The 15,127-nt window shown below is 34.6% G+C and overlaps 1 protein-coding gene across 6 annotated transcripts in view; it reads right to left on the bottom strand.

Moving 5' to 3' along the window:
* ATRX (ATRX chromatin remodeler) overlaps nucleotides 1-15,127 on the bottom strand; it is a 236,528-nt gene that overhangs the window by 158,300 nt on the left and 63,101 nt on the right. For all 6 annotated transcript variants that reach the window (XM_060088120.1, XM_060088116.1, XM_060088118.1 and 3 more), the window contains 3 exons: nucleotides 3,744-3,799; nucleotides 2,785-2,837; nucleotides 1,769-1,893 (listed from right to left, as the gene is read on the bottom strand). In XM_060088120.1, the coding sequence (XP_059944103.1) occupies nucleotides 1,769-1,893; nucleotides 2,785-2,837; nucleotides 3,744-3,799 (234 nt within the window). The remainder of the gene's footprint in view (nucleotides 1-1,768; nucleotides 1,894-2,784; nucleotides 2,838-3,743; nucleotides 3,800-15,127) is intronic.

Raw genomic sequence — 15,127 nt, 5'->3', positions numbered from 1 at the left:
TTTAGCAAGGTATAGCACCTACTTAAATGAATTTCTGAGTCTCTGAAAAAAGGGGGGAAATAGGGCACAGAGGATTGAGTTTTTACAAACTGGTAAATATAAATAATCTCCACACACAGAAAAAACCTTTATTCACAACAACCATTTCACATATATACTCTCAGAGAAGCCCTGGCATTTGAAAAAAGCTAAAGATTTATAGTTAACCAAAAAAAACCAGATTTCTTTCTGAAGCTTCTTCTCTAAATGGAAGCAAAGCAGCAGAGTGGAAAGAGCACTCACTAGCTTTGGATTCAGGCAGACCTAGGTTCAAATCTTAGCTTCTCAATTTAAAGCTGAAAAAGTTCCTTGAGCTCTGAATTTGTTCCTTCATCTCACAAGTAGAAACAGTAACTACCTTACAGCATTGTTTTGAGGATTAAATAAGTTAATTTTTTAAGAGTCTGGTACTTATACATACTCAATATAGTATTATAACAATAATTATAATCAATCAAATTTAACCTTATGAAACAGGTCTATTTTTGGTTTGGTGGGAGAGAATTACGCTTAGTTCAGGTTCGTAACATCCCATACTAACTCTCTTCCACAATATCACTAAAAGAAAGACTGGAATTCCTAGTTCTTAGCTCACCCAGTGGCCATCATAAGGACTCCCAGTGACAACCACTGAGAATGTAATAATCCAAAGTGAGTCACTGCCTATGGGACTCAGACTCCCATGTTAGTTGTTTCTGCCGTAGGCCACCAAAACCATTACATAAAATTGTCACAGATGATTTTCAAAGCCAAGTAAATGATAGGCCCATAAATTTTCCTTCTATCTCTCTTCTTTCTCTCATTCATTTCATTTCTCATCTATTATAACTCCCAATTTGTCCTAGTAAAGCAATGTATTATTCTCCTAACTCATCATTTTTTTAAATTTCCATAATCAAAAATGTGTCACATAAACATAAGTAGAGACAGAGAAAAAAGTAGTAAACACTGCTATAAATGATCTGTGAGAATAAATTTGAAAAATCTGGTAAGAGCCTTTAAACATATTATTCAATAAAGAAAAAAATCTAAACTGTTGATTTCTGAAACACTATGAAATTACCAAGACCCTTGTCATTCTCTCATCATGTAATCACACTGCTCTCAGACTTGGGTTATGAAAAGTCCAAGATTTTCATTTGGCTTCCCCCCTCCCCACCCCTGCCCAGGCCCCAATCTAATCAATGCACTTTTAAGGTTAGAAATGCAACAGTTGAGAGGAAATGTAACAAGGCGTTTTTAAAAAGATAATTACAAGAAATATACCTAAGTCAAATTTAATAGGTAACTTCAGCTTTGCATCTTAGGGAATTTAAGAATGCAGTAAGACTAAACTAGACTGTAAATGTTTTTTTAAGAAGTTTTCAGAGTATTCATTACGTTTTTCTATAAAGCAAGCACATTAAAATTTACTGAACCAAAACTTAATATACTAAACTTTTAAACCAACTTCCACATTCAAGTATAATTTGGAAAGTAAAATCCCTTTTCTAAAACCCAATGGAAAGAGGAAATAAGTCTTTTTCTTATCAAACCTGACTGAATATTCTAAATTTTGAACGTCAATAACACACATTATCATACTAATACATTTCCAGACCGTCACTATCAAAATATTAGATTTGGCCCTTCACACACAGCTTAAAGTAATCAAGTTCCAATTTTATAATAATGACATTTAAAAATGCATTTCAACTTTAACTTCATATGAAAAATTAATACACTTTACCTTTTGGCAAGCTTTGCATAGTAATATCATTTTCTGAATTTTCATTAGAAGCATCTTCATTTACAGTTTCATCCAAAGGTTTTTCATCATCAGATTCTACATACTTTGTTACAATTGAAGGTTTCCTATGAGAGAATTAAGTCCACAGAATTATGGACATTTCTGCTATTGGAAAAACACCCAAGTAACATAAATAACATGTTTAGATTAAGCAGTGGCTCTTAACCAGGGATACATATCAGAATCACCTAGGGAAGCATACATCTCTGTACCATATAACTGAATATTATGACTTAGTAGGTCTTGGGAAGGATCAGAGCATGTGCATTCTGAAAAAGCTATGAGGAAGATTTTGAAGGAAACTCCTATTTAAGAATCACTACCTTAGGGAATAAGTTAATAACAAGCAAGCTGTGATTATTAAGAGACATTTCCACTGGTCCAAAAAAGTATAAGTCCAATAGAATAAACTGCAAACTTCTAATACAAACTACACTTCACATTTATATTATGCATTACATTATGCTTTGAAGTAGTTTCAGTTGTTACATACAATTCACTTTGACAATTTAACACAGACAAGTATTTTAACCACTATTTGATCTTCTTATAACTTCCTCATAACTATGATGGCTACCAGTCCCCATCCTAGACAATTTCATATAACCCTAAAAAACTCATATTGCCTCATGAGGCATTCAACATTTCATTTCCCCTTTTCTCCTTGTTTTTAAAGCTCATATATTATCTGACAGAAATTATCTACATATTGCCAGGGCCACTAATATATATAATAAATCCCCTCCTGGGAAATTTTAAATTAAAATTAAAAGTCAAGTGATGGATACAAGAGACTCATTATACTATACTGCCCTTTTAAAGACATATATGTTTGTATAAAATAGTTTACTGAGAACAGAGTGCTTTAAGTTTAGAAAAAAAAGATTATTCTAAGAAAAAGAAAATAAAACAACCTGAAAAAGAAAGTAACTTTTTTCCCTTCAACATCAACCAACCTCTTTGATCGTGATGATCCTGATGATTTGGATTTTTCTGAAGAGCTAGCTCCCTAAATGCGAGAAATAAATACAAAGGTGAGTAAAACTCTCAGAGAAACATCCCTACAATTAACTGTTTCCCTATACCAAGATCTCTAATATAGTGATAGAATGAGATATAATTTTTATGCCTAAAATATTTTTCTAAAAAGAACTTCAAAAACTAATTCTAATTTACTCTCAAGTTTCCTTGATTTAAGATTAATTTTTTCATTAAATTGTTACTGTTGAATTTTGAGGTACAGAAGATGATACACTGCTATATCATGATCTTGGTCTAAGCCAACAAAGACAAAACAAAGGTGTAGAGGTAATCAGATCCCAACAGAGGCAGAGAGTTTTAAGGATCTAAACATGTGTCATTTTCTCTATCCTAACATATGGCACAGAGTACCTTCTACGATTTCCTTTGAGATACTAAATTTACCTTGGTTTTGCCAATATAATCAGTATATTTTATTGGATTCAATTTTTTACACTAGGTGGGAAGAATCCTAAAACCGTAGTGTAGGCTGGGGTATCAGGTGAAGGACCTCTGGATGGGTTCCAATTATACTGCTTAAGAGACTCTAAAATATTCAGTTTTGAGAGATCTCAGAACCATGGGGTTATGCCCATAACAACCACCTTGGGCAACACTGTTGCAATATAATAACACTCAAATACCTATCTGTTAGCAAGCCTTCAGTTGTCTGACTTTAGCTATACAGCTGAAGCAAACTACAACAAAAACAAAAACAATGAACACCATCAAAAAGTGGACAATGACCCATAATGAAGTACTGTAATAATACTTGGGTATAACAGTAAATAAACTCAAACACATGCATGTATTAAATAAAAGCAACCTGATGACATACTCTAGTTGATTAGCATTAATTAATAAATATCTTTTAAATGCTTTAAATTATTCTTACCTCTTCCTTGCTGTTTTCCATCATATCAGAGTTATTTCCAGAACCACTGACTTTATCTTAAAAGAGAAGAAATAAAAACATTATTTATCTCTTTGGTGCATTATCAAATAGAACACCAATACCTACGATTCCATGAACCTATTTTTCAATCTATATAGTACGGCAGTATTGGAAGTACTTTACTCACGTTAAAATATAAGAGCTTTCTATCAACTATACTCCAATAATTTTTTAAAAATAATATTGCTTTGGTTAAAAAAGAGTTTTCTGAGTGGCATGGACATATATACACTACCAAACGTAAAATAGATAGCTAGTGGGAAGCAGCCGCATAGCACAGGGAGATCAGCTTGGTGCTTTGTGACCACCTAGAGGGGTGGGATAGGGAGGGTGGGAGGGAGGCAGATGCAAGAGGGAAGAGATATGGGAACATATGTATATGTATAACTGATTCACTTTGTTATAAAGCAGAAACTAACATACCATTGTAAAGTAATTATACTCCAATAAAGATGTTTAAAAAAATTCATGTAAAAAACCAAAAAAAAACGTTTTCTGATTAAAATCACTCTCTTTTCTTTTTTTTTTTTGTGGTATGCGGGCCTCTCACTGTTGTGGCCTCTCCCGCTGCGGAGCACAGGCTCCGGACGCACAGGCTCAGCGGCCACCGCTCACAGACCCAGCCACTCCACGGCATGTGGGATCTTCCCGGACCGGGGCACGAATCCGTGTCCCCTGAATCGGCAGGTGGACTCTCAACCACTGCGCCACCAGGGAAGCCCCAAAATCACTCTCTTTTGACACACTAATCCATTCTGAAACAGCATTTGTGAAAAGAGCAGTTTGTAATCAAAATATTTCCGACTGTAATTGTTCAAGGTTTTTCTCTTAGAAGAAAATTTAAGTTCCATCTTCTACTAAAAATAAAATCACATTATTAATTGTATTTTCCTTTACCATAAGACACTAAAAGAAGAAAAAAAACTTCGTAAAGGAAGCAGAGGGAAGGAAGTAATAAAGATTAGAGTAGAAATTAATGAAACAGGGAATAGAAATCAATAGAGAAAAATCAACGAAACCAAAATAAGTTCTTTGAAAAGATGAATAAAACTGAAAAAGAAACTTAGGCTAGATAGACCAAGAAAAAAAAGGAGACAAGACTCAAATTACTAGAATGAGAAATTAAAGAGGGGATGTTACTACTTACCTTAAAGAAACAAAAGGATTATAAAGAAATATCATGAACAACTGTATGCCAACAAATTAGATAACCTAAATGAAATGGACAAATTCCTAAACACACACAAACTACTGAAGCTGACACAAGAATAAAAGAGACAAGGTAAATAGACCTATAACTGAAAAGACTGAATTGGTAATCAAAAAACTACCCACAAAGAAAAGCAAAGGTCCAGATGGTTTCACTGCCAAATGACACCAAACATTCAAAAAAAAAAAGCATTAACACCAATTTTTCACAAACTCTTCTAATAAAAAAGGAGGAAACACATCCCACCTCATTCAATGAGAACAGTATCGTACCAAACCAGAAAAGATACCACAAAAAGACCAACATCACTTATGAATACAGGTGTAAAAGTCCTTAATAAAATACTAGCAAACTTCAAAAGAATGAAAGACATGTCTTTCTGCTACAGACTGCGAGAAAATACTTGCAAAAGACATATCTAATAAAGAACTATTATCTAAAATATATAAAAAACCCAAATTCAACAATAATAATATAAACAACATGATTAAAAGCAGGCAAAAGATCTGAAGACATTTTACCAAAGATATGCAAATGGAAAATGAGCATATGAAAAGATGCTCCACATCATATGTCATTAGGGAATTGGAAATTAAAAAAATAAGATAACACTATATACCTATTACAATGGACAAAATGCAGAACACGGACAACACAAAATGCTGGTAAGGATGTGGAGAAACAGGAACTCTCATTCACTGCTCAAAAAAATGCAAAATGGTCCAGCCACTTTTGGCAGTATCTTACAAAATTAACCAAACTCGTACCACATGATCCAGCAATCACACTCCGTGATATTTACCCAAATAAGTTGAAAATAAAATCCACTCAAAAAACTGCACACAGATAGTTTTAAATATTTTTATTTATATAAACACCTTCATAAGTAGCTTTTTCACCATAATTGTCAAAAGTTGGAAGCAACCAAGATATCCTTCAAAAGGTGAATTGGATAAACTAACTGTGTTACATCCAATCAATGGAATAATATTCAGCTCTAAAAAGAAATAAGCTACCAAGCCACGAGAAGACATGAAGGAACTTTAAATGTATTGTATATTATTATGTCAAAAAAGCCAACCTGAAAAGGTTACATACTGTACGATTCCAACTATATGACGTTCTGGAAAAGACAAAACTATGGAGACAGTAAAAAGATCAATGGTTGCCAGGGATTTGGGGGCGGGAACAGGGAGAAGGATGGATAGATGGAACAGAGGATTTTTAGTGCACTTGAGACAGGAGGGAGGGTGGCAGGGCACAACCATTAAAAGAATGACAGCCACTGAGGATACGACAAAAACTGGTTAGAACAAAGTAGGCCCAAGATGGTGGAAGACTCAACTTCCAGTAAATCTTGAGCCTCATTATACACTCACTGTAATACATTAGCATGCTAAATGACACACCCACAAGGCATCATGAAAATTCCTAGGCTAACCATAAAAGGCCAAAAAGTAGGCAGTGACTCAATTCCTGGAAATCCCCACCCCTTCCCCAAAATAGTTGGAATAATCCTCTTACTCATTAGCCTATGAAATTACCAAGCCCATAAAAAATAAACACGCCCACACCCCAGGGCCTCTCTACTTCTGAGGTGGCCCACACCTTATGGAGTGTGTAGCTACCAGGGCTGCTCTCTCACCTTCTGAGATGAACCCCATTCTGCCTACGGAATGTGTATCTCTCTCAATAAACCTACTTTCACTTCACTATGGCTCACTCTTGAATTCTTTCCTGCACGAAGCCAGGGACCTTCACTTGGCAGCACATCCCAGGAACTCACCCGAGACCTGGAACATGACCATCCTCTTGCACCCCATTTTCCTGCAACATCTTTACAAAGGAAGAGGAAGAAGGTGGTCTTCTCTCCTTTCCCACTTTTCCTTTGATTGTAAAAATGTAGCCAACTTAGTTCTCAGGGCAGAGCCCTCTTGCCTGCCTGCTTGTATACTTCACATCATCTTACATTAATAAATCTACTTCTTGCCTATCACTTTGCCTCTCGCTGAATTCCTTCTGTGCTGAGACATAAAAAGCTGAGCTTCATTGAGTCCTGAGACCACGTGTGCGGTTTCACCTTGGGAGGGTGTGAGTCCCCACCTAAGCCAGAGGTTGCAGGTTCAAGTCCCATCTGAGGCACGACTGGGTTTTAATCCCATCTGAGGTGGGATTGTGTTCAAGTACCAATCTGAGGTGTACGGTTTCACAGTGAAACTAACCTGTATGATACTATAATGATAGATAGATGTCATTATACATTTGTCAAAATCCCTAGAATGTACAACATCAAGAGTGAAATCCAATGCAAACTATGGGTTTTAGATGATAATGACTTCTCACTGTAGGTTCATCAACTGTAACAGATGTACAACTGTGGTGCAGGATGTTTACAGTGGGGGAGGCTGTGCATGTGTGTGGATGCATAATAGGAAATTTCTGTACTTTCCACTCAATTTTTCTGTGTACCTAAAACTGCTCTAAAGAATATAATTTATTTTTTTAAAAACTCTTAATAAAGGGAACTTCCACAACAAGCTACAAAATACCCACAGGTAACATCATACTTAATGGTAAAAGACTGAATGCTTTTGCTCTAAGATCAGAATAAGAGAAGGAAATCCTCTCCTGCCACTTCCATTTAACATTGTAATGGAGATTCTAGCCAGAGCAAGTAAGCAAGAGAAAAGAAATAAAAGGCAGCCAGACTGAAAAGGAAGAAGTAAAATTGTCTTTGGAGACATTATCTTGAATAGAGAAAGTCCCAAGAAATCCATTAAAAATATTAGAACTAGTAAATGAGTTCAGAAAGGCTGAAGGATGTGAGAACAATATACAAAAGTCAACTGTATTTCTGTACACTTGCAAAGAATGATCTGAAAATAAAGAAAACAATCCATTTATAATACCATCAAAAAGAATAAAATGTTTAGGAATAAATTTAACAAGAGAAGTTAAAAACTTATACTCTGAAAACTACAAAACATCATTGAAAGAAATTAAAGACTTAAATCAATGGTAAAACACTACATGGTCATGAAATAGAAGACAACATTAAGATGGCAATACTCCGCAAATTGATCTACAATTTTTTTAAAAAGGCAATCCCTGTCAGAATCTCACTTGACTTCTTTGTAGAAATTGACAAGCTCATTCTAAACTTCATGTATAATTAAAATGGACCCAGAATAGTAAAAACAACCTTCAAAAGGAAAAACAAAATAGGAAGACTCGCACTTCAAGATTTTAAAACTTAGTGTAAAACAACTATACTCAGTACAGTGTACTACAGGCAAAAGAACAGACATAAGAATCAGTCGAAAAGAAATGAAAGTTCAGAAATAAACCCATATCTATGATCAACTGATTTCCAACAGCATGCCAAGACCATTCAAAAGGGAGAGAATAGTCTTTTCAACAAACAGTATGGCACAACTGTGTATCCACACGCAAAAAGTTAAGTTGGAGACCTGCCTTACACCACATACAAAAATTAACTCTAAATGCATCATTAAAAACCTAAACATAAGAGCCTAAACTATAAAACTCTTTGAAGAAAATATTGGGGTAAATCTTTGTGACCCCAGATTTAGAAATAGATCCTTAGACATGACACCATAAGTATGAGCACAAGAATAAAAATAGATACGCTGGACTTTATCAAAACTAAAAACATTTGTGCTTCAAAGGACATCATCAAGAAAATTAAAGAAATACATACATATACACAACAAAATGCTATTCAGCCTTAAAAGGGAAGAAAAATTTGATACATGCTACAACACTGATTAACCTTGAAGACATTATTATGTCAAGTAAAATAAGCCAGACACAAAAGGACAAATACCATATGACCCCACTTATATGAGGTTCCTAAAGTAGTCATATTCATAGAGAAAACGTAGAATAGTGGTTGCCAGGGACTGGGGGTAAAGGGGATTGGGAAGTTAGTGATTTTAATGGGTACAGAGTTTCAGGTAGAGAAGACGAAAAAGTTCTGGAGATGAATGGTAGTGATGGTTTACACAACAGTGTGAATGTACTTAATGCCATAGAACTGTATACTTAAAATTGGTTAAAATAGTAAATTTTATATTGTGCATATTTTATCATAAAAGTCTAGAATATATAAAGAATTCTTATAAATCAATGATAGAAAGACAAACACCCAATTAAAAGTGAGCAAAGGATCTAAATAGATAATTCTCCAAGGAATATATACAAACTACCAATAAGTACATGAAGAGATGCTCAACATCATTAACCATTAGGCAAAATGAAAACCAAAACCATAATAAGACACAATTTCTCATGTACTAGGATGGCTAAAATTAAAAAGTCAGATAACAACTACTGTTGGCAAGAATGCAGAGAAATCAGAATCCTCATACACTGCTGGGGGGAATGTGCAATGGTGTAGCCACTCTGGGAAACAGTTTGATATTTCCTCAAAGGATTTAACAGAGTTACCATATAACTCAGCAATTCCACTCCTAGGCATATAACCAAGATAAATGAAAATATATGGCCACACACAAACTTGTTCACAAATGTTTATAGTAGCATTATTCATAATAGCCAAAAGGTAGAAACAAGATGTTATTGTCCATCAACAAATCAAACAAATGTGGTATATCCATATAAAGGAATGTTATTTGGTCATAAAAAGAAATGAAGTACTAATATGCACTACAACATAAATACACCCTGAACATATTATACTAAGTGAAAGAAGCCAGTCACAAAGAACCACATGTAATAGAATGCCATTCATAAGAAAGTCTGAAATAGGGAAATCTATAAAGACAAGAAAGTAGATTAGTGGTTGCTTAAGGCTGGGGGTAGGGGTTGATATCTAAAGAGTACAGAGTTTCTTTTTCAGGTGATAATAATGTTATAGAATTTACTGTGGTGATGGCTGCATGTATTTGTGAACATACTAAGAACTACTGAATTGTACACTTTAAACTGGTGAATTGTATGGTAAGTAAATTATATCTCAATAATGGTGTTAGAAGTTTTAGTAGTCATTAGGGAAATGCAAATTAAAACCACACTGAGATATCACTAGATATCTATCAGAATGTCTAAATTTTTTTTTAAATAGTGGTAAAACCAAATGCTGGAGAGGATGCAGAGAAATTGATCCTTCTTACATTGCTGTGAGAATATAAAATGGTATAGCCACTCTAGAAAACAATTTAGGAGTGTCCTTAAAAAAAAAACATGCAACCATCCTGTGATGCACCAACTGCACTCCTGGGTGTTTATCCCAGAAAAATAAAAACTTATGTTGACACAAAAACCTGTACACTAATGTTTACTAGCAGCTTTATTTGTAACAGCCCAAATCTGGGATCATCCCAGATGTCCCTTAACGGGTAAATGGTTAAACTGTGGTACATCCATACCATAGAAAACTACACACTGCAATAAAAAGGAGAGAACTATTGACACATGCAACAACCTGGCTGAATCCCAGGGGAATTATGCTAAGTGAAAAAACCCAATCCCCAAACGTCATATACTATAGGATTCCATTTATAGAACATGTTTAAAATGAAAAACAATTTAGAAATGGAGGACAAATTAGTGATTTCCAGGTGTTAGGCACAGGTAGGAGTAGGGGTAGGGAGTTGAGCATGATTATAAAAGGGCAAGATGAGGAATCTGCATGTTGACTGTGGTGGTGGATACATGAATCAACTCAAGGTAATCAAACTGTATAGAACTTAACAAAAACACAAAAGTACAAGTAAAACTGAGGAAATCTATATCAGATTGGTAGATATCAATAACGTGGTTAACTGACAATATGTTATACTTCTGTAGAATGTTGCTACCGTGAGAAACTGGGAAAAGTGTATAAGAGCTGTGTGTGTGTTACAACTGCATATGAATCTACATCCATCTCAATAAAAATACCACTTTAGGGAAAAAATTCAGAAAACTAGGGGAGGGGAACTTCCTCAACTTGACAGAATATTTACAAAAATCTTATACAGTAACCATCATACTTAATGGTGAAAGAGTTGAACGCTTTCCAACTAACATCAGAAACACCAAGATGTCTGCTATAATCATTCTTCTTCAACGTAATAATTGAAAATACAGAAAGTCCTACCCAGCATAATGAGGCAAGAAAAGGAATTAAAAGGCAAAGAGATGGAACGGAAGAAATAAACGTGACCCTATTTGCAGACAACCAGATTAGGTAGAAAATTCCAATAAATCTAAAAGATGAAAAAGAAGCTACCTAGAGCAGGTTCACAGGATACAAGGTCGACATAAAAAACATAACTGAATTCCTGCAATGAACAATTGGAATCTGAAATTTAAAAACCAGGGAATTTAAAATAGCACCACAAAAATGAAGTAAGAAGGTAAAAATGTATCAAAGTATGTGCAAGATTAGTATATGGCTAACTACAAAACACTGGGCCAACTGAGAGTTTCTATCAACATTTTTTTTTCTCTATCATTAAACATTCCTATTCTTTACATGTATTTGGTGGATAACTAAACAGATTTATTGGGGAAAGGATCTGAAGAGCAAGTGTCCTGCACACTTTTTATTTTTCAATGTTTTCTGTTCTCAGATTGGATAATTTCTATTAGACTATCATCAAATTTACTGAAACTACTACAGGTATCTCTAATCTCCTGTTAAGTACAAACAGTGATTTGTTATTCAGAAATTTATTTTTCAGTTCTAGAATTTCAAATTGGTTCTTTTTTATATTTTCTATGTTTGTACTGAGATTTCTTACCTGTCCATTCAACATAAATGTATTTGCTTTATTATACTAAAGCACAGTTGCAATAGCTGCTTTAATATTCTTGTTTGCTAATTTCAACATTTGAGACATATGTGGATTGCCTCTACTGCTTGCCTTTCCTTTTGAACATGAGTCACAATTTCCTCTTTTTATTTCAGATTGGGTACTGGACATTTTTAAAGATACAGTGAAAACACTGCATGCCATTACAGTTGATATTTTTGTTAATAGCGGATAGTCAACTTACCTGAAATCAAACCCCAAAATATATACCCCCTAGTGTAAGCAGCTGAAAGCTTTATTCTGTTCTTTTAGCCCTAACTGGGCTACCTAGAATCTGGGCTGCACTTGTGATTCAACCAGATATGGCAAGAGTTTTTGCAGGTTCCAGAGCTCCCAAACTGTAGCTCTCTTCTAGGTGGGATCTCCCCTCTCATTTTACTAAACCTACTGTGGTCTCCCTAAATTCCTTTATGCCTCATCAAGAATGCAGGTTTCCATTCAACTCTTTTAACTGAAGAATAATTAACTTAATGTATTAGTTTTAGGTGCACAACATAGTGATTCAATATTTTATAGGTTACTAAATGACCACCCCTACAAGTCTAGTTATCATCTGTCACCATACAAAGTTATTACAATATTGATGACTATTAATTTTTCTTTAAATGTTTGATAGACTTCACCTAGTAAGCCAACTGCTCTTAAACTTTTGTTTGTTGGAAGTTTTTTGATTACTAATTGAATTTCATTAGTAATCAGTCTGTTCAGATTTTGTATTTCTCCATGATTCAGTCTTGAAAATTGTAAGTTTCTAGGAATTTATCCATTTCTTCGATGTTGTCCTATTTGTTGGCACAATAGTCTCTTAGGATTCATTGCATTGATGTGGTATAAGTTGTTACTTTTCCTCTTTCCTTTCTCATTTTATTTATTTGGACTCTCTTTTTTTCATGATGAGTCTGACTTAAGGTTTTTCAATTTTGTTTACATTTTCAAAAAAAAACTAGCTTGTGGTCTCACTGATCTTTTCTATTATTTTTTAGTCTCTATTTCATTTATTTCTGCCTTGATCTTTATGGTTTATTTCCTTCTACTAACTTTGGGTTTTGTTTGTTCTTCTTTTTCTAGCTCCTTTATATGTAAGAAAAGCATGATCCTCAAAAGGAAATCTATAAATTAGACTTCCTCAAAATTTAAAACTTTCACTCTGCAAAAGACCCTGTTAAGAGGAAGAAGACGAGCTATCAGTTGCATTATTTCCAATCTGACCTTTATTATTTCCTTCCTTTTACTAAGTCAGGACTTGTTTTGTTCTTCTTTTTCTAGTCCCTTTAAATGTAAAGCTACATTTTTTTTAATTTGAGATTTTTCTTTTTTCTTGAAGTTGGCCTGTATCACTATAATCTTCCCTCTTGGAACTGTTTTTGCTGCATCCCATAGATTTTGGAAAGTTGTGTTTCCATTTTCATGTGTCTCAAGGTATTTTTTAATTTCCTCTTTGATTTCTTCATTGATGCATTGGTTTTGTAGCATTTTGTTTAGTACCCCAGCTTTCTTTTCATTTCCTTTTGCATTGAATACCTTTTTCTATCCCTTCAGTATCACTCTGTTTGTCTTTAGATCTGAAGTGAGTCTCTTGTAGGCAGCATATAAATGGGTCTTGTTTTTTAATCCATTCAGCCATCTCTATTTTGATTGGAGCATTTAGTCAATTTATATTTAAAGTGGTTATTGATAAGGATGTACTTATTGCCATTTTGTTAATTATTTTCTGCTTGTTTTTATAGTTATTCTCTATTCCTTTCTTCTCTTGGTTTCTTCACATGTAGTTTTTTAAAATATTTTATTAATTTATTTTTTGGCTGCCTTGGGTCTTAGCTGCGGCGCACGGGCTTCTCTAGTTGTGGTGTGTGGGCTCTCAAGTTGCAGCACACAGGCTCAGTAGTTGCAGCATGCAGACTTAGTTGCCCCATGACATGTGGCATCTTAGTTCCCTGACCAGGGATCAAACCCACGTCCCCCGTGTTGGAAGGCAGATTCTTAACCACTGGACCACGAGGGAAGTCTCTTCCCTTGTAGTTTGATGATGTTCTTTATGTTTGGGCTCCTTTACTTTTTGTTTATCTATTGTAGGTTTTGGGTTTGCAGTTACCATCAGGTTGATATGTGTGCACACATACACACACACACACACACACATCGATTTAATTGAGGCTGATAGTTCCTTAAGTTCAAATATATTCTGAAAGTACTACATTTTTACTACCCCCTCCAACATTTTGTTTCTGACATATTTTACAACTTTACACTTGGTGTATCCCTTAGCTACTTATTGTAGTTATAGTTGATTTTACTACCTTTTGTCTTTTAACCTTCTTACTAGCTTTGTAAGTGGCTGATTTACTATATATTTACCTTTACCAGTGAGATTTTTTTCTTTCATATATTTTCTTATTTCTAGCTATTACCTTTTCTTTTCCACCTAAGAAGACGTTTTAACATTTTTTGTAAGGCCATTTTAGTGGTGCTGAACTCCTTTGGGTTTTGCTTGTCTGGGAAACTCCATCTCTCCTTCAATTCTGAATGATAACCTTGCCAGGTAGAGTATTCTTGGCTGGAAGGTTTTTTTACTTTCAGTACTTTAAATATATCATGCCACCCCCTTCTGGCTTGCAGTTTCTGCTGAAAAATCAGCTAATAATTTTATGGGATTTTCCTTGTATATGATTAGTTGTTTTTCTCCTGCTGCCCATAAAATTCTCGCTTTATCTTTTGCCATTTTACTTACATGTCTTGGTGTGGATCTCTTTGGGTTCACGTTGTTTGGGACTCTGTGATTCTTGTACCTAGATGTCTGTTTCCTCTCCCAGACTAGGGAAGTTTTCAGACATTATTTCTTTAAGTAAATTTTTTGTCCCTTTCTCTCTCTCTTCTCCATCTGAGACCCCTACCCCTACTATGAGAATGTTAGTAATCCTGATGTCCCAGAGATCCCTTAAACTCTCATTTTTAAAAATTCTTTTTTTTCTGTTCTGATTGGGTGATTTCCACTATTCTGTCTTCCAAATCACTGATGTGTTCTACTGTATCAACTAATCTGCTGTTAATTTCCTCTACTGTATTTTCCAATATTGTGTTCTTCAGTTCTGACTGGTTTCTTTCTTATATTTTCTAACTCTTTGTTGAAGTTCTCACTGTGTTCCTCCATTCTTCTCCCTAGTTTGGTAAGCATCTTTATGACCATTTCTTTGAATTCTTTATCAGGTAAATTACTTATCTCCATTTCATTAAGATTTTTTTCTGCAGTTTTATCCTGCTCTTTCACTTGGAAC

The sequence above is a fragment of the Mesoplodon densirostris genome, chromosome X, assembly GCF_025265405.1.
Source record: "Mesoplodon densirostris isolate mMesDen1 chromosome X, mMesDen1 primary haplotype, whole genome shotgun sequence".
In the NCBI taxonomy this organism is placed as follows: Eukaryota; Metazoa; Chordata; class Mammalia; order Artiodactyla; family Ziphiidae; genus Mesoplodon; species Mesoplodon densirostris.
The sequence above is the reverse complement of the archived record's forward strand: the minus strand, read 5'-3'. Positions and strand labels throughout refer to the sequence as shown.